The 20,154-nt window shown below is 42.9% G+C and overlaps 1 protein-coding gene across 1 annotated transcript in view; it reads right to left on the bottom strand.

Moving 5' to 3' along the window:
* Positions 1 to 289: 289 nt before the first annotated feature.
* Positions 290 to 20,154, bottom strand: part of LOC121540493 (cadherin-2-like) — an 82,768-nt gene continuing 62,903 nt past the window's right edge. The window contains exons 14-16 of the mRNA XM_045207697.1: positions 12,507 to 12,646; positions 7,799 to 7,960; positions 290 to 537 (exon numbers count right to left, since the gene is read on the bottom strand). Of these exons, the coding sequence (XP_045063632.1) occupies positions 331 to 537; positions 7,799 to 7,960; positions 12,507 to 12,646 (509 nt within the window). The 3' untranslated portion in view covers positions 290 to 330. The remainder of the gene's footprint in view (positions 538 to 7,798; positions 7,961 to 12,506; positions 12,647 to 20,154) is intronic.

Raw genomic sequence — 20,154 nt, 5'->3', positions numbered from 1 at the left:
TCAGTTAGCATGCATGCTAGCAGGCTAACAGTCACCACATTCTCCTCTGAGTTTTAGCGATCCTAAGCATATGAGCTAACACTCCACTAGGCTCAGTTATCCTGTATGCTAGCTCAGTTATCCTGTATGCTAGCAGGCTAGCAGGTGCCACACCAACATACTCCACTTTGTTTCTGTTCCTCTGTTCCAGTCAGCCAAAATAGAAGTATCTTTACAACCAGCACTCCTTCCCTGTCCCATGATAGAAAAGTGCCACTCATGTTCCCTCCCCCATCCCACCCACCCGTTGCCAATTCCCGACCCCTCTCCGGCCCCAGCACGGAGCTAGTCCTAGTTGTCCCCTCCACCATAGAGGTCTGCCAGCTTGCGGAAGCGCGGGCCCCAGTCACTGAGGTAGTCGTAGTCCTGGTCGCCGCCGGAAGAGGAGGAGTGAAGGGAGCTGATGGAGCCAGCGGTGGAGCCACTGCCCTCGTAGTCAAACACCAGAAGACTGTCGTAGGGGGGCGCTGTCGGGTCGTTATCAGCTGCCTTCAAACCCTGCGGAGGGAGAAGAGAGATAAGGGTAGAGGAAGAGAGAGATAAATAATGAGAGAGAGGGGGGAGAGATAGGTAAAAGGAGGGAGTAAAGGAGAGATAGAGAGAAAGAAGAGACAAATAGGGGAAAGAGAGAAAAAGGGGAAAAAATTGTCAGGAGAGAGAGAAACAGAGCAGGAATGAGAGATATAGAATGAGAGCGATAGAGGGAGCAGGAGAGTAAGGGTAGAGGAGAAAAAGGAGGGATTATGGAGGGCAGAGGAGAGAAGAGAGGAGGATTTAGGTCAGGCTAGACAGATGCTGGGTCTGTCTCTCTGAGGAGGTTCAGCAGATTACTGAGCACTATATTTATAACCAACCCATACTTCACACGCACACGCACATGCGCACACACACACACACACACACACACACACAAACCCTGCTACACACCACAGCTGACAGACTTTGTTATAATATAATAATAACTTTGTCTTAAAGTGTTGTCATTGACTGATGTCTTGTCTCAGTGCTAAAATTAATACAACAAATCTGATAAGATGAGGCTCTAGACATGTTTTTTGAACATGTCAGTCTTTGTCACAGCAAATTTGTGATCAGACTTTTAACAACCACAGTGTTAAATGTAACACTTTCTTAGAAATTATATGGGACCATCTCAAATAGTGTTAACCTTAACTTTTCAAAGTGTTGATAAACTAACACCCCAAGAGTTGTGGGTCCTTAACACAACGGGTGTTGCAAATTCTGACTTCAATTAACACTTTAATGGAACTGATGCTGTTACACGTTCTCAGTGTTAAGGAATTAACACCTGTGGTGTTACAGTAACTCATTTTGGGGTGTTGTTATAAAACTGTAAGGTGTAAAGCCTTATTAGCATTTTCTTTTTTCCAGGGTGCCTTTTGAGTGAATTTTAGAGGTACCAGTAACAGCCATGAATGTGTTTGCTAGTGACAGAGACATGATTGTTGCATTCGCTTGCTTTCAGTGTTATATCCTTCACCAAGTGAGTGCCTAAGTTAATATTGTATCATAAAATTATGACAATACATTACTTTTTTTTACATTACCGTACTTTGACAGCATAGTTTTACCCTAACACAGTGGTCTGAAACTCCTGGTTTGCAGGACACATCGGCAAGTCACATTATGCTGGTTTGTAGTGATGTTACGTTTGATACCGGAGTTCCGAGGCATAAGTCAAAATCACTAAGCAGATAACTTCAAAGCAGTGTGCCGATGCGTATATCACTTTATCAGAATTATGTCATCAATGACAACCGAAGCTTCATTTGATCACATACTTTTTTTAACTGTGTGTTGCAAAATGTGAGATCTCACTAATTTCGCCATGGTTCCGGTGCTTTCAAACACCGACCTCTACTGGACACCATACTTTTTATACAAAAAGTTTCACTTGACCGTTAACTTAGCAGGTACAGTAGGGAACAATGGAACATTCAGGGACGTGAGGATATGAGGTTGGATCCTGTTGAAGACACACTATTTAGAAAATTGTTTTATGTGAAACCACACTTTCTGCACTGTTCTTCAAATAATTTGTTATATTTAGATTAGTTTAAGCTTCTTTCTCTAAGCAGCCTAAGTAATGCCATAGATTCAATTTTTTTTAAACCATAAAAAAAAAAAAAGTAAACAACTGATTATAGGCTACTAAAGCCAACTACTTACTGCTGCACAACGGAGATGTGATGAAAACAGTGGAGAGAACAAAAAAATTTCTGTCTAAGAATCAAACACTGCTATTTATTGCTGACCAGCAGATGTCACGAATGTGCATTGTGAACAGATAATGAAGCTCTGAGTAATGAACCATTTTCAGCACAATTTGGTAAAAGCGCCAAAGCCTTCAGAACACCTCAGTTTCCCACCACTACTGGTTTGCAAAGTGTAATATAATTCCTATTGGAATTCAGCCAGAATAACCAACAATAGGAACGTTTAAACATGCACAGTTGCAGCAAAGGTTGGGAAGGTTGTTAAATGAGACTACCTAAAGCATCTAAACTGGACCAACCATCTCAATAACGGATTAAATAAATCCAACCACTTACACAGATTGGATTAGTTTAGAAAAATGTATGTTATTTATCTTTGTGTAGTGTAAGATAAAATAATCAATCAATGTGCACGCAGAAACATAGATATTAAAACAAACTATTTTAAAAAGCAACCTGCAACAAAGCATGCTGGAAAATATGATAATGAGGCTCCTCCCATGTCTTTTTCAGTTAACTGAAATTAACTCAACACAGTCAATTCCACTGTGATTCAAATAACACTTCATTTATTCACTGCAGGTTGTGTCAATTTCAGTCCCACTGGTGTTAACCCCACTAGAATCAAAACTCAAGATATAGCACTAACAACACTTTTTACCTCAACACCAACATTTTAATACCTGCACATTTCCTGTGTAAGGATTTCTACATGTCATACCCCAAACTATTTCCTTCATTTGATTGATTTAAGGAGGAGTGAGGCAGTGGTAGAAGCATCGGCTTGTCATGTCTGCTAGATTAAGCTGTCTAGATCAGCTTGCCATGTCTGACAGCTCGCCTCATTATTCAGAGCTGTGTTTGGCAGACATCTCTATCCTTCCTGCCTAACCCAGTGACACACACACACACACATCATTTTAACTTAATTTTTACCAGTATGTCACCTGTGCAACTGGAGGCGACAAAGCTCTTGATCACCTGTACTCCACACACAGAAACACATACAAGGCTCTCCCTTACCCTCCCTTTGGCAATTCTGACCATAATACCTTCCTGATTCCTGCTTACAACCAAACACTTAAACAGGAAGTACCAGTTACACGCTCAATACGGAATAAGTCAGATGAAGCAAATGCTAAGCTGCAGGACTGTTTTGCTAGCATAGACTCGACTATGTTCCGGGATTCATCCGATAAAATTGAGAAGTTTACCACATCAGTCACCGGCTTCATTAATAAGTGCATCAACGACATTGTGCCCATAGTGGCCGTACGTACAAACCCCAACTGGAAGCCATGGATTACAGGCATCCACATCGACGGGGTTGTAGTGGAGCGGGTTGAGATCTTCAAGTTTCTAAGAAATTAACATGGTCCATACACCAACACAGTCGTGAAGAATGTACGACAACGCCTTTTTCCCCTCAGGAGGCTTAAAAGATTTGGCATGGGCCCTAAGATCCTCAAAAAGTTGTACAGCTGCACCATTGAGAGCATCTTGACTGGCTGCATCACAGCTTGGAAGGCAGGTTTATGTAGATTTACAGGACCTTTACTGTAACACAAATTTACAGCATATTACTGGAACACCTGACTACAGTAACTTGCTGTATTTCTAGAATGTACAGTGCATTACTGGAAGCACTGTGGTTAATAAACTGTGGCAGATTTACAGTGCAGGTAGCTAGTGCCAACAACAGGCAGTATTTCTGTTACATGTATTTGATATAGTTATTTCAATACTTTCAATACTTATTTTGTCATTTGTATTTCACCTTTCTGAACTACAATTAATGTAGCCTATTTTGTAACAATTTAATTAGCACATATGTATTCCATATTTTCTAAAACAAATATATACTCACAAGTAGCCTGCTTAACTACAACATTCTTGGTAACGGTAACATTATCTTTTTACTTGCTATGATTGTGGTATATTCCTGTTTACCTTAGTTTAATACACTGACTGTAAGTCGTCCTGGAAAAGAGCGTCTGCTATATGACCAAAATGTAAATGTAAATGTAAAAATGAACACTTGCAAAGCACACTGCTGGGTATTATTCTTATGGCCTCCGCCCCCAAACAAGGCCAAATTGGATTTAAAAAGTACAAATAGTTTGAGGGCGGGGCTTATTAGAATAATACCCAGCAATGTGCTTTGCAAATGCTCATTTGTAAAAAAAATTATGCACTCACTAACTGTTAGTCGCTCTGGATAAGAGCGTCTACTAAATGACTAAAATGTAAAATGAATATGTAACTATATAGTACAACATACCAATGAATATTTTGTGTTTTATATCACTTGCACTTCTAGAGACCTAAACAAAGGCTTCTAAACTGGCAGTGACTACAGGGCAAAACAGATCAGAAGGACATGGCTAAACACTCAATCATAAAAGGTTTGAGACTTGCTGCTACTCTGATCTGTTCCCTATATACAATTCATTTTGAGGGAACTACTACCACATATCACTTAAATTGGTACTGTACAGCACTCTCATTAACGGGTGCAAGTATAGCGTCTTACGAGGCACGCCTAAAACAATACCATATACCAACAAAAGGTTATTGGCATTCCAAAATTACAGTATGGTACTGAATTACAGTAAATTACTGGCAGCACAGTAGCTAGTAAATTACTTTAGATTTACAGGACAAATATATATATATATATATATATATATATATATATATATATATATATATATATATATATACACACAGTGGGGAGAACAAGTATTTGATACACTGCCGATTTTGCAGGTTTTCCTACTTACAAAGCATGTAGAGGTCTGTAATTTTTATCATAGGTACACTTCAACTGTGAGAGACGGAATCTAAAACAAAAATCCAGAAAATCACATTGTATGATTTTTAAGTAATTAATTTGCATTTTATTGCATGACATAAGTATTTGATACATCAGAAAAGCAGAACTTAATATTTGGTACAGAAACCTTTGTTTGCAATTACAGAGATCATACGTTTCCTGTAGTTCTTGACCAGGTTTGCACACACTGCATCAGGGATTTTGGCCCACTCCTCCATACAGACGTTCTCCAGATCATTCAGGTTTCGGGGCTGTCGCTGGGCAATACGGACTTTCAGCTCCCTCCAAAGATTCTCTATTGGGTTCAGGTCTGGAGACTGGATAGGCCACTCCAGGACCTTGAGATGCTTCTTACGGAGCCACTCCTTAGTTGCCCTGGCTGTGTGTTTCGGGTCGTTGTCATGCTGGAAGACCCAGCCACGACCCATCTTCAATGCTCTTGCTGAGGGAAGGAGGTTTTTGGCCAAGATCTCACGATACATGGCCCCATCCATCCTCCCCTCAATACGGTGCAGTTGTCCTGTCCCCTTTGCAGAAAAGCATCCCCAAAGTATGATGTTTCCACCTCCATGCTTCACGGTTGGGATGGTGTTCTTGGGGTTGTACTCATCATTCTTCTTCCTCCAAACACGGCGAGTGGAGTTAAGACCAAAAAGCTCTATTTTTGTCTCATCAGACCACATGATGGTCATTGGCAAACTTCAGACAGGCCTGGACATGCGCTGGCTTGAGCAGGGGGACCTTGCGTGCGCTGCAGGATTTTAATCCATGACGGCGTAGTGTGTTACTAATGGTTTTCTTTGAGACTGTAGTCCCAGCTCTCTTCAGGTCATTGACCAGGTCCTGCCGTGTAGTTCTGGGCTGATCCCTCACCTTCCTCATGATCATTGATGCCCCACGAGGTGAGATCTTGCATGGAGCCCCAGACCGAGGGTGATTGACCGTCATCTTGAACTTCTTCCATTTTCTAATAATTGCGCCAACAGTTGTTGCCTTCTCAGCAAGCTGCTTGCCTATTGTCCTGTAGCCCATCCCAGCCTTGTGCAGGTCTACAATTTTATCCCTGATGTCCTTACACAGCTCTCTGGTCTTGGCCATTGTGGAGAGGTTGGAGTCTGTTTGATTGAGTGTGTGGACAGGTGTCTTTTATACAGGTAACGAGTTCAAACAGGTGCAGTTAATACAGATAATGAGTGGAGAACAGGAGGGCTTCTTAAAGAAAAACAAACAGGTCTGTGAGAGACGGAATTCATACTGGTTGGTAGGTGATCAAATACTTATGTCATGCAATAAAATGCAAATTAATTACTTAAAAATCATACAATGTGATTTTCTGGATTTTTGACTTTTTTAGATTTTAGATTCCGTCTCTCACAGTTGAAGTATACCTATGATAAAAATTACAGACCTCTACATGCTTTGTAAGTAGGAAAACCTGCAAAATCGGCAGTGTATCAAATACTTGTTCTCCCCACTGTATATATATATATATATATAATGGTATGGTACTGTATTCTGTGGGGTACAGCATTCTCACTAATGGGAGCAACAAATACTGTATAACCTTTTACATGGAACGCCTCAAAATATGTTAATGAGCCAGAGATTATTTTGCCCTTCCACAACATTTTCCCACAATGCAACACAATTCACAGTATGCTGCTGTAAATATACAGGTAATACAGTACTTTACTGTAAAATTGCATTGTCAAATTATTTTACAGCAGTGTAGCAGAACGTCATTGAGCCCCCATAATACATTGCTCTTTACAGTACTGTAATATAGAATTACAGTAGGTAACTGAAAGTTTTGCTGTAAATTTACAGCAAATTCTTACAGTGCTCCTGTTGTTTACGAAGCATGGGACAAATAACATTTGATTTGATTTGATACACAAGACCTAGGAAACACAGGGAAAGGGATGGGGATATCTAGTCAGTTGCACACCTGAATGCATTCAACCAAAATGTGTCTTCTGCATTTAACCCAAACCCTCTGAATCAGAGAGGTGCGGGGGGGCTGCCTTAATCGAAGTCCACGTCATCAGTGCCTGGGGAGTAGTTATTGTGGGGGTTAACTGCCTTGCTCAAGGGCTCGGGGATTCGACAAGCAACCTTTTGGTTACTGTCCCACTGCTCAATTGAAAAATATACTGTATTAACCCTTGTCCAAGAGCTGTCCTCATCGCCTAGATATAGACATAAACTCACTAGATTCAACACACATATTAAATCTACCTAACTTAGATTGTGCTATGACTATTCTGTTGTAGCCAACTGGAGCTGTCTAGAGGTGGAGCCCAAAGCCAGTCTCACTCTGGGGATTAATGAAACTCAGTGGATTTACCTTAAATTAGCCAGCCGGGCCAGCCCATGTAGTGACCACGCTAATCCTCACTGTTAGCAAAGCTAATTAAGAATTACACACAGAGGCAGGGGCCCCTCTCTCTCTGTGTCACACACAGTGAGTCACATACACACACACACAGTCATGCACACACAAGCTCATACACATAGTTTCACACAATGACACACATGTAAGCAAGCATGCTCACAATCAGACTCAGACTCACTCACACACACACACACACACACACACACACACACACACACACACACACACACACACACACACACACACACACACACACACACACACACACACACACACACACACAGTAGCTACCTCGTGGATGAAGTCTCCTATATCTCCGGGGTGGGGTGCAGCAGAACGGAGGGGGTACAGGTGGTCCTGGTGTAAGGGTCTCTCATCCATACGCCTGATCCCCACCTTCACCATTTCCGTCTCCAAAGCATCGGGCTGCTGCAGCTGGCTCAGGTCATAGTCCTGGAGGGGGAAGGGAATGAGGGGGGGAGAGAGGGAGAAAGGGGGGAGTGAGAGAGAGACAGAGAGAGAGATTAATACACTGAATCAAACACTGTAACACAGACTGCACTACCACGTAGAGAGAGATCCTTAGGTATTATTCCCATGTTGGTCACACTGTGGTGCAGTAACCATGATTGAAACGGTCATAAGCAGTTTATTCTATATAAACAATCCATGATTATAGATCTCATAAAGTTATAAGATGATCTTCTGACACTGGTTGTATATGAAGTGATGTATTGGTGAAAAAATATGTGGGTAAATGCTGATTGCCATTTGCTGTGAATAATGTAACGCTCACTATACTTTCAGTTTAGCTTTCACTGCACCACTGTGTATACACTGTAAAAAGCGGCATGCAGTGCTTGTAATCCAACTGAAGAAATGTAGGTAGGTAATTCCCCTCCAAAAATGGGTTGTATTTACATGAAATATTAGTTTGTATTTGTTGTTTATTAGGTTTAATAAAAGGGGAAACATATGTTGAGTGTTGAATGAAATAGGTTGCAACTTGAAATATAGGTTTGGTAATAATCAAATAAAACAGTTGGCATTGAATCATACATTTGAATTCAACAAATGCAGTATTTTTCAATTGAGAAAACCTAACTCATTTACTTGTAAGCAGTTTAAGTATTTTTTTTAGGTTGATCCAGAGTCATTTTTAACAGTGTAGGTATCTGCTGTAATTGTCCCTCTCTCTCATACCAACACGACCTTACACTGACTCAGTGAATGAGAGAGAGTGTTAATTTTTTTATTGTTTATTTCACTTTTGTTTATCTATTTTACTTGCTGTGGCAATGTAAACATACATTTCCCATGCCAATAAAGCCCTTAAATTGAATTGAATCAAATTGAGAGAGAGAGAGAGAGAGAGAGAGAGAGAGAGAGAGAGAGAGAGAGAGAGAGAGAGAGAGAGAGAGAGAGAGAGAGAGAGAGAGAGAGAGAGAGAGAGAGAGAGAGAGAGAGAGAGAGAGAGAGAGAGAGAGAGAGAGAGATGTGCTCTGATCTTTCTCCTTTTGAATTGCCAGTGTCTGCTTAATTGAGAAATCATCCAGAAACACATGATGAAACATCCATCTCCAAGGGGGATCGACTTAAAGAGCATTTTCAGGGACAATATAGCCCGGCTGCTGTAACAGCTAACCAATGAAACACTTTCAGGGGAAAGCTGTGAATGCCACCATAAGATGATGGACAAAGAGAGAAGGAGAGGAAATGGATGGATAAATACAGAAGGCTTTATTGTTATTTCCTAGACAGAGGAGAACACGCGCGGGCTGATTTCCCAATGGCACCTTATTCCCTTTAAAGTGCACTACTTTTGACCAGACCCAAAAGTAGTGCACTATACAGTGGGGGAAAAAAGTATTTAGTCAGCCACCAATTGTGCAAGTTCTCCCACTTAAAAAGATGAGAGAGGCCTGTAATTTTCATCATAGGTACACGTCAACTATGACAGACAAATTGAGAGAGAAAAAATCCAGAAAATCACATTGTAGGATTTATTATTAATTTATTTGCAAATTATTGTGGAAAATAAGTATTTGGTCACCTACAAACAAGCAAGATTTCTGGCTCTCACAGACCTGTAACTTCTTCTTTAAGAGGCTCCTCTGTCCTCCACTCGTTACCTGTATTAATGGCACCTGTTTGAACTTGTTATCAGTATAAAAGACACCTGTCCACAACCTCAAACAGTAACTCTCCAAACTCCACTATGGCCAAGACAAAAGAGCTGTCAAAGGACACCAGAAACAAAATTGTAGACCTGCACCAGGCTGGGAAGACTGAATCTGCAATAGGTAAGCAGCTTGGTTTGAAGAAATCAACTGTTGGAGCAATTATTAGGAAATGGAAGACATACAAGACCACTGATAATCTCCCTCGATCTGGGGCTCCACGCAAGATCTCACCCCGTGGGGTCAAAATGATCACAAGAACGGTGAGCAAAAATCCCAGAACCACACGGGGGGACCTAGTGAATGACCTGCAGAGAGCTGGGACCAAAGTAACAAAGCCTACCATCAGTAACACACTACACCGCCAGGGACTCAAATCCTGCAGTGCCAGACGTGTCCCCCTGCTTAAGACAGTACATGTCCAGGCCCGTCTGAAGTTTGCTAGAGTGCATTTGGATGATCCAGAAGAGGATTGGGAGAATGTCATATGGTCAGATGAAACCAAAATATAACTTTTTGGTAAAAACTCAACTCCTCGTGTTTGGAGGACAAAGAATGCTGAGTTGCATCCAAAGAACACCATACCTACTGTGAAGCATGGGGGTGGAAACATCATGCTTTGGGGCTGTTTTTCTGCAAAGGGACCAGGACGACTAATCCGTGTAAAGGAAATAATGAATGGGGCCATGTATCGTGAGATTTTGAGTGAAAACCTCCTTCCATCAGCAAGGGCATTGAAGATGAAACGTGGCTGGGTCTTTCAGCATGACAATGATCCCAAACACACCGCCCGGGCAACAAAGGAGTGGCTTCGTAAGAAGCATATCAAGGTCCTGGAGTGGCCTAGCCAGTCTCCAGATCTCAACCCCATAGAAAATCTTTGGAGGGAGTTGAAAGTCTGTGTTGCCCAGCGACAGCCCCAAAACATCACTGCTCTAGAGGAGATCTGCATGGAGGAATGGGCCAAAATACCAGCAACAGTGTGTGAAAACCTTGTGAAGACTTACAGAAAACGTTTGACCTGTGTCATTGCCAACAAAGGGTATATAACAAAGTATTGAGAAACTTTTGTTATTGACCAAATACTTATTTTCCACCATAATTTGCAAATAAATTCATAAAAAATCCTACAATGTGATTTTCTGGATTTTTTCTTCTAATTTTGTCTGTCATAGTTGACGTGTACCTATGATGAAAATTACAGGCCTCTCTCATCTTTTTAAGTGGGAGAACTTGCACAATTGGTGGCTGACTAAATACTTTTTTTCCCCAATGTATATGGAATAGGGTGCCATCTGGGATGCAGCCACAGACATCTCTACAGCCAGCCAGGGAGCCTGCTAGCAAGGGACTCAGCCATCGTTACTGGAGGAAAATAGCTGGGCTCTGTCATCGCTCACCATGCTCAGTCTTTGACACCAAGACGATAGGCTAAGTACACAAAAAGCTGATGAAATTGTATTATCCCTTTAAAACGCTTACTGTAACATGTGCAATGTGTGTGTGTGTTTGTCATTTGAGAGGCTGTATTATAACTGTATATCTGGAAGTCTTTGTGTTTGGGTCTTCTGAAAGAGGTTTGTGCTTTTGTTAGCAGTGGCTGACTGAAGAGGATATGGCCATTAGTACCAGGGAAGAGAGCCACAATGTGTGATTAATGTATAGAGAGACTTACTTTTTGGATTGTCTTGATTTGTTATAGGTCAGGCCTGTGCTGTTGTTAGCATTGGCTATGACCATGAACACAAACTGCTGTTAGCCTCAGTCTAGTAACTGTTAAGGACCAGAGGGCCAGACTTTGTCTACATCCCAAATGTCTCCCTATTCCCTTTATAGTGTACTTTTGACCAGGGCCCTATGGGATGCACACTCTGCGGCTCTGCTATTGGCATCAGTGTAGCATAGTATCCGTTTAGCACCAGAGAGCCAGACTGTGTGACTGCTCCTGTAGCTGTCTCTGGCCTGACCACTCCCCATAGCCCCTCACCACTGGGAGTCCCAGACAGACATTACTAATCCATCCCACAGCAGGGGGACTGATCAGGCTGAACTAGCCGCTCCACTCTCCAACAGTTCATTTTCCCGGTACTGCCAATTCCTCGACGTGACAATTTTCCAGAACAATAGGCGGGGAGTACCATCCATCGCAGTGAAAGATGGTCTCTTGCCTTGACCATTGCCATGGCAATAAATGTTTATCACCCCCTATCAGAGTGCCATTATTAATATCCAATGACTGGTCGGCTAGGTCCTACAAACCCCCATGGGCAATTCCACTGTAACGGAATTACACTGAGACTCATCCATTGATTTCCAAGTTTAACAAACCATACAACTCTATGAACAAGTACTACTTATAAAAATGTACATAGAACATTTTACAAAAACACATTTGCTTGAAAAACAGTGCAGATGCAAAGTTTGGTTACAGAATGACGATTTTTGCTGTTGGTGCCTTCATTCTGTTACCAAACTTTGCATCTGTACTGTTCTTCAAGTAAATGTGTTTTAGTATATATTTTTTCTGTGTAAATTGTACATTTGGCATACATTTTAAAGTGAAAAATCGGAGTCTCAGCATAATTCAATTTTCGTGGAATTGCCCCTATGTTACAGTCCCTCAGTGTGTGTGTGTGTCTGCGTGTACAGTCCCTCTTTCCCATCCACTGTAAATCCTCCTTGCCTCCCCCCTCCCCCTTTACCCAAACACTGACCTTCTGTCTCCCACTAGCCGTTAGCGGACGGCTAACCCTCCATCTGAATCAGCAGCTGATTGGCTATGCTATCATTATGCTAATGTTAGTGTGTGTTTTCTCTACCTGGTCCTCCTCTCCTCCTCCTTCTTCGTCGTACTTCAGTATGTTGTCTCTGACATCGTCCTCCGGGTCGATGAGCAGCTGCTTGGCCTGACGTTCCTTATCCCTCCTCTTCATCCACATCACAAAGAACAACACCATCACTACGGAGAGGGGGGGAGGGAGAAATAGGAAGGAGGAGGGGAGGGAGAGAGGGAGGAGGAGGGGAGGGAGGAGGAGAGGAGGAGGAGAGAAGAGAGAGGGGAGAGAGAGAAAGAGGGAGGGAGAGAGGGAGGAGGGGAAGAGAGGGAGGAGGGGAGGGAGAGAGGGAGGAGGAGGAGGGAGAAGGAGAAAGAAGAGGAGAGAGGAGGAGGGGAGGGAGAGAGGAGGAGGAGGGGGAGGGAGAGAGGGAGGAGGAGGGGAGGGAGAGAGGGAGGAGGAGGGGAGGGAGAGAGGGAGGAGGAGGGGAGGGAGAGAGGGAGGAGGAGGGGAGGAGAGAGGGAGGAGGAGGGGAGGGAGAGAGGGAGGAGGAGGGGAGGGAGAGAGGGAGGAGGAGGGAGAAAGGAGGGAGAGAGAGGGAGGAGGAGGGGAGGGAGAGAGGGAGGAGGAGGGGAGAGAGGAAAGGACAGAGGAAGGAGGGGGAAGAAAGAGAGGAATAATTAGAACTTCACAACCATTTCATTTGACCACTGCACACTGCATCAAAGGGCACGTTTACACTACATTCCCTTATAATAATATAATTTTTAATAATTATCTGAGTGTTTCTCTCTGAGAACACTCAGAGAGAAAGAGAGAGAGAGAGAGGGAGGCAGGAACGAGGGTAGAATAAAGAGGGTGGAGGCGGGGAGAAGATAGAAAGGAGGTAAGGATGAAGGGAACAACATGCAGCTTCAGTTTTATCCATTTTTATTCATCCATATTTCTCTGCTGTTAAAGAGAATCCAGAGAGGTTTTAAGCTTGAAAGGAGCTTGATCAGCAATTCCCTGCTTTGATCAACATAATCAGTGCAGATTTCAGAAGATGGCTGGGTGTGAGGCTGGGGTGTTGACGATTACATTAAGGGTGAGGCAGGGGGCTAGACTGGGGGAGGCTGGGGGTAGACCGGGTGAGGGTGGTAGAGGGCTGTCAAAGGGCTGTAAAGGGAGGAGGGGGTTAGGAAGTACCAGTGACGTGCTCAATACGGAAGTGGTCCGATGAAGCGGATGCTAAGCTAAGGAGACTGTTTCGCTAGCACAGACTGGAATATGTTCTGGCATTCATCCGATAACGTTGAGGAGTTTACCACATCAGTCACCGGCTTCTTTAATAAGTGCGACGTTGTGACCGTAAGTACAAACCCCAACCAGAAGCGATGGATTACATGCAACATCCGCACTGAGCTAAAGGCTAGAGCTGCCACTTTCCAGGAGCGGGACAGTAATATGGACACTTAGAAAAAATCCAGCCACGACCTCCAACGAGCCATCAAACAGGCAAAGCGTCAATATAGGACTAAGATCGAATCCTACTACGCCGGCTCTGATGCGCGACGGATGTGGCAGGGCTTGCAAACTATCACAGATTACAGGGCAAGACTCGAGGCAAGCAACACTGGACCATCATGAGCTGGAGGCAGGGCTTTCTCCTATAGAGCAACATTTTTATGGAATGGTCTGCCTATCCATGTGAGAGACGCAGACTCGGTCTCGACCTTTAAGTCTTTACTGAAGACTCTTCTCTAGGTCCTATGATTTAATGTACTCTGGCCCAGGGATGCGAAGGTGAACGACAACGCACTGGAGCGACAAACCGCCCTTGCTGTCTCTGCTTGGCCGGCTCCCCTCCCTCCATTGGGATTCTCTGCCTCTGACCCTATTACGGGGGCTGAGTCACTGGCTTACTAGTGCTCTTCCATGGCGTCCCTAGGAGTGGTGCATCACTCGAGTGGGTTGAGTCACAGACGTGATCTTCCTGTCCGGTTTTGCGCCCCCTCCTGAGGTACTGACCTGTTGCACCCTCTACAACCATTGTGATTATTATTTGACCCTGCTGTTCATCTATGAACGTTTGAACATATTGAAGAACAATCTGGTCTTAATGGCCATGTACTTTTATAATCTCCACCCGGCACAGCCAGAAGATGACAGGCCACCCCTCAGAGCCTGGTTCCTCTCTAGGTTTCTTCCTAGGTTCCTGCCTTTCCACCGTGCTTCTACATCTGCATTGCTTGCTGTTTGGGGTTTTAGGCTGGGTTTCTGCATAGCACTTTGTGACATCTGCTGATGTAAAAAGGGCTTTATACATACATTTGATTGATTGATGAGCACACCAGCTGTTCCGGACGACTGTATGATCTCGCTCTCCGTAGCCGATGTGAGTAAGACATTTAACCCCCTAAGGTCAATGTCCGTGCTCCCACGGAAATCGAATTAGCGTAATAAAAGATCCCCATAAAAATCTGTCAATTTAAGCTAGAGAGACACTAAATGTAGAAAAGTATGTGGACAGCCCTACAAATTAGTGGATTCAGCTATTTCAGCCACACCCGTTGCTGACAGGTATATAACATCGAGCACACAGCCATGCAATCTCCATAGACAAACATTGGCAGTAGAATGGCCTGACTGAAGAGCTCAGTGACTTTCAACGTGGCACCGTCATAGGAAGGTCAAGTAGCAGTCATGCATTCACCTATATAACACTTCTGCATCTGCGGTGAAAGGTGACAGAGCTAGAGCGGTGTTTGTCAGACCATGAGACATCCCGAAAATCGGTGTTCTCACACAATCGTCTATAGCGTCCAAACTATTTGGCCTAGAAACTATTATGACCCCTCTATGGAAAGATGAGACTCTCCGTTTTGCTTTATGACCCCCACAAGCATCTTGGGACTAGTCTGAAGTCGGTACAGCCGATTTGCCAACTTCTGTCTGTAGCATCCGAACAGTTTGGGCTACACGCTAATATGACCCCTCTGTGTAAAGGCAAGACTCTCACGAACACGTACATATCAGGCCTCACAAGACTTGTCTGAAGGTCCCCCGGTACCAGTCAAAAAAGTGAATGGAAGTACAGTATATATGGAGACTGTTTAGTGACCAAAATATGGGGTTAAATACATGTAAAAAAAAAATAAAGAATAAAATGTTTCCTGTTCTTTATTATATCTCTCAGATATAGGATAGACACTTCAAAACAAACTTCCTTCAGATTTGTTTGGGGGGACTATCTGTTGTTCCATGTAGCGAATCTGTTATTCAATGCATTTGTATGGGCTAATAGTAGTAAGGCCAAATACAATTTTTCATCAAATAATTTATTTATATATATTTTTTTGATACTTCAAGAGGTCTTAAAATTCACAATCAAATAGCAAAATGATCCTTGGTATGACCTTCTTAAAAAAAATCCATATAGCTTAGTAGTAACCCCCCTCCACCAGCTTAGACAGGGTTAAACAGGTTAACATTAGCAAGGCCGCAGGGCCAGACGGAATACCAGGATGCGTACTCAGAGCATGTGCTGACAAGCTGGCAAGTGTCTTCACTAACATTTTAAACCTATCACTGACCCGGTCTGCAATACCAACTTGTTTCAAGCAGACCACCATAGTACCCATGCCCAAGAACACCAAGTTAACCTGCCTAAATTAATATTGCCCTGTAGCACTCGCATCTATAGCCATGAAATGCTTTGAAAGGGTGGTCATGGCTCACATCAACACCATCATTCAAGACACCCTGGACCCACTCCAATTCGCATACCACCCCAACACATCCACAGATGATGGAATCTCTATTGCACTCCACACTGCCCTCAAACACCTAGACAAAGGGAATACCTATGTAAGAATGCTGTTCATTTACTACAGCTCAGCATTCAACACCATATTCCCCTCTAAGCTCATCACCAACCTCAGGACCCTGGGTCTGAACACCTCCCTCTGCAACTGAATCCTGGAGTCCTGACGGGCCGCCCCCAGGCGGTGAGGATAGGCAACAACACATCCGCCACGCTAACAATCAACACGGGGGCCCCTCAGGGGTGTGTGCTTAGTCCCCTCCTGTCCTAACTGTTCACCCACAACTGCGTGGCCGCGCACGATTCCAACACCATCATCAAGTTTGCTGACAACACGATGGTGGTAGGACTGTCGACGATGAGGCAGCCTACAGAGAGGAGGTCAGAGACGTGGCAGCCAGTGTGTTGCCAGGACAACAACCTCTCCCTCAACGTCAGCAAGACAAAGGAGCTGATCGTGGACCACAAGAAATGGATGGGTGAGCATGCCCCCATCCACATCGTTGGGGCTGAAGAGGTGCGGGTCATGAGCTTAGATTTCCTCGGTGTCCACATCACTAAGGAATTAATATGGTCCACACACACCCACACAGTTGTGAAGAGGGTACGACAGCGTCTCTTCACCCTCAGGAAGCTGAAAAGATTTGGCATGGGCCCTCAGGTCCTCAAAAAAGTTATACAGCTGCACCATTGAGAGCATCTTGACTGGCTGTATTATCGCTTGGTACGGCAACTGCAAGGCACCTGACCGCAAGGCGCTACAGAGGGTGGTGAGTACGGCGCAGTACATCACTGGGGCCGAGCTCCTTGCCATCCAGGACCTCTATATCAGGCGGTGTCAGAGGGCCCAAAAAAAGGTAAAAGCCACCCAAGCCATAGACTGTTCTCTCTGCTACCACACAGCAAGCAGTGCCAGTGCACCAACTCTGGAACCAACAGGACCCTGAACAGCTTCTACCCCCAAGCAATGAGACTGCTAAACAAAGCTGCTAAATAGCTATTTAAATGGCTACCCTTACTACCTGCATTTACCCTTTTTTAAAACGAATTCTCTTGCACTGACTCTATGCACAAACACTGGACACACACTCACACATACTTACACTGACACCCCAACACACACACACAACGCACGCCCCCACATGCATACTGACGCCACACACACACACACACCTACTACTACTACTCCACAAACGCTGCTGCTTTAGCTCAGTCTATTATCTCTCCTGTTTCCTAGTAGCTTTGCCCCTACCTATGTGTACATAGCTACCTCAATTACCTCGTACCCCTGCACATCGACTCGGTACTGGTACTCTCTTTATATAGCCATGTTATTTTTACTCTTTATTGTTATTTGTTATTCACTGTGTATTTATTCCTTGTGTCACTATTTCTATTTTTTTATTTAAGATTTTGTATCTTTATTTTCAACTCTGCATTGTTGGAAAAGGACCCGTAAGTAAGCATTTCACTGTTAGTCTACACCTGTTCTTTACACAGCATTTGACAAATAAAATTTGATTTGATCTCAGAAATACGGTTATGGTATTGTCCCATGGGGTAAAAAAAGGTCAAAATACACACAATGTACCTTCAGAGGTACACATAATGATCTCACATGTCACTGTTCGGTACCTTTTAGGATACATGTGCGGATAAAGGGTATAATGGTACATATTTGTACCCCACATTTTTTATATAAATGTACAATCATCACACTCACTCTCAAAAAAAAGGAATACAACGTGAAGGTACATTTCTGTTTCCCAGGGTACAAACATATTGTGTGTACCCTCAATACCCTTAATACCCACCATAAGGTAAAATGATTAATTTTGCCACCTAAAAGGAACTAACGGCTTTGTCACTAGGGTGGTACCCTAAAAAGGCACATTTGTACCGTAATTATTATGATCATTATATTTCCCAGCATGCTCTACTACAGGTAGATTTTAGTATCTGCTTTTGTATGTACAGTGATTGATTGATTGATTGATGAATTTTATGCTACACAAAGATAAATAACATACATACATTTTGGGTTAAATAGTCTCCTCATAGTGTTCCTAACCCTGACATTCTTTATGAATGCAGGTTCCGGGTGAATAAATATTCCAACTGTTCAGCTCGTGCTATATGGGGTGGGCCGAAGGCTTATCCCACCGAAGGCCTTCACCAAGCTCTGGCTCACCCTCACGTGTCTTTGGTAGCCACTGACGCCCTGGCGTGGTACGAACAAAAGGTGGCATCGACACCACAACACTTAAGGTCCCAGCGGCCAAGGCCTGACAGCGCTGTGGCGCCTAGGGCGATGCGCCTAGGGGAGGGGTCTCCTCTGGGCCTTGACGGATTGGTACGTAGTTAATTCGGAAGAGGCTTTTTTGATAAGGACTCACCCCGTTCATATACAAAGGACCGAAGACAGCTTTTTTAACGAAGTTAATATTTAACATGTTATCCATGTCTTATATTTTTTATAATTTTGTTTGAAATCATATGTGCACATTTTTGAGGGGGGTTTGTTTCTTTTTTCTTTTTTTTTAGGGGTAGACCAGCTTTAATATTGCAGATAGATTGTAACTTCCATCAATGTAATTGTCTGCATCATTTCCAATCCCCCATTAGTTTTTATTTCTCGCAAATATATACAGTGAGGGAAAAATCCTTCCTGAGATGTGTGCAAACCTGGTGGCCAACTACAAGAAACGTCTGATCTCTGTGATTGCCAACAAGGGTTTTGCCACCAAGTACTAAGTCATGTTTTGCAGAGGGGTCAAATACTTATTTCCCTCATTAAAATGCAAATCAATTTATAACATTTTTGACATGCATTTTTCTGGATTTTTTTTCGTCCATGTAAAAAACCTGTCTGATTAGAATGAATAATGTCCGACAATACCTTTTTAATTCTATGCGCTATACATTTTTCTAGAATTTTTGCATCACAACACTGAAGTGTAAGGGGCCTCCAATTTTTTAAATGGACTGGATCTTTATATTTTCCACTTGTATCCTGTTTCAGTAATAATGAAATCAGACCTTCTTCTTGAGTGTCTGATAATCTACCATTTACATAGGAGTGGTTAAAACATGCTAATTTATTCGGAGCCTCTATTGTTACAGTTTTTATTTCTATCTATCTGTTCTGTTAGACCTTCTATTTCATTTGTTAGTATGGACTCTTTTGACATAAATTGCTTTTGTTTTCGAGATGAGTACTGAATTGCATGGCCTCTAAAGGCACATTTAAAGGTGTCCCATACAATAAGGGGATTTGCTGTACCTATGTTATGTCGGAAATAAATCAGTTATAAATTCCTCTGTCCTAGTTAAAAACAAGTTATCATCCAATAGGTTTTGATTAAATTTCCAATAGCCTCGCCCACGTGGAAATTCAGTAAGAGTAATGTATATGCCAATTATATGATGATCCGACCGCATTCTGTCCCCTATCAACACTTTTTAAACTTTTGTTGCCAACGAGAATGACATAAGAAAGAAGTCAAGACGACTCCGCCATGTATATCTCACTAGATCAGGATATTTAAGCCTCCATATATCTACTGGTTCTAATGTATCCATGACATTCACAATTTCCTTAAGAGCATGAGGGTGATTGTTTGTAATGTGATTTCCTTTACGGTCCATTGAGCTATTTAAAACGGTATTATAATCTCCCACCATAATAATATAGTCTTGAATTGCTTGCAGGGTTGATAATGTATTATATATATTGTCAAAGAAGCATGGATCATCATTATTTGGTCCGTAACGATTAATGAGCCATACAGTGGGGAAAAAAAATATTTAGTCAGCCACCAATTGTGCAAGTTCTCCCACTTAAAAAGATGAGAGAGGCCTGTAATTCTCATCATAGGTACACGTCAA

This window comes from Coregonus clupeaformis, chromosome 26 (genome assembly GCF_020615455.1).
Source record: "Coregonus clupeaformis isolate EN_2021a chromosome 26, ASM2061545v1, whole genome shotgun sequence".
Classification (NCBI taxonomy): Eukaryota; Metazoa; Chordata; class Actinopteri; order Salmoniformes; family Salmonidae; genus Coregonus; species Coregonus clupeaformis.
Note: the sequence above shows the minus strand (reverse complement) of the source record. Positions and strands in the feature narration are given on the sequence as shown.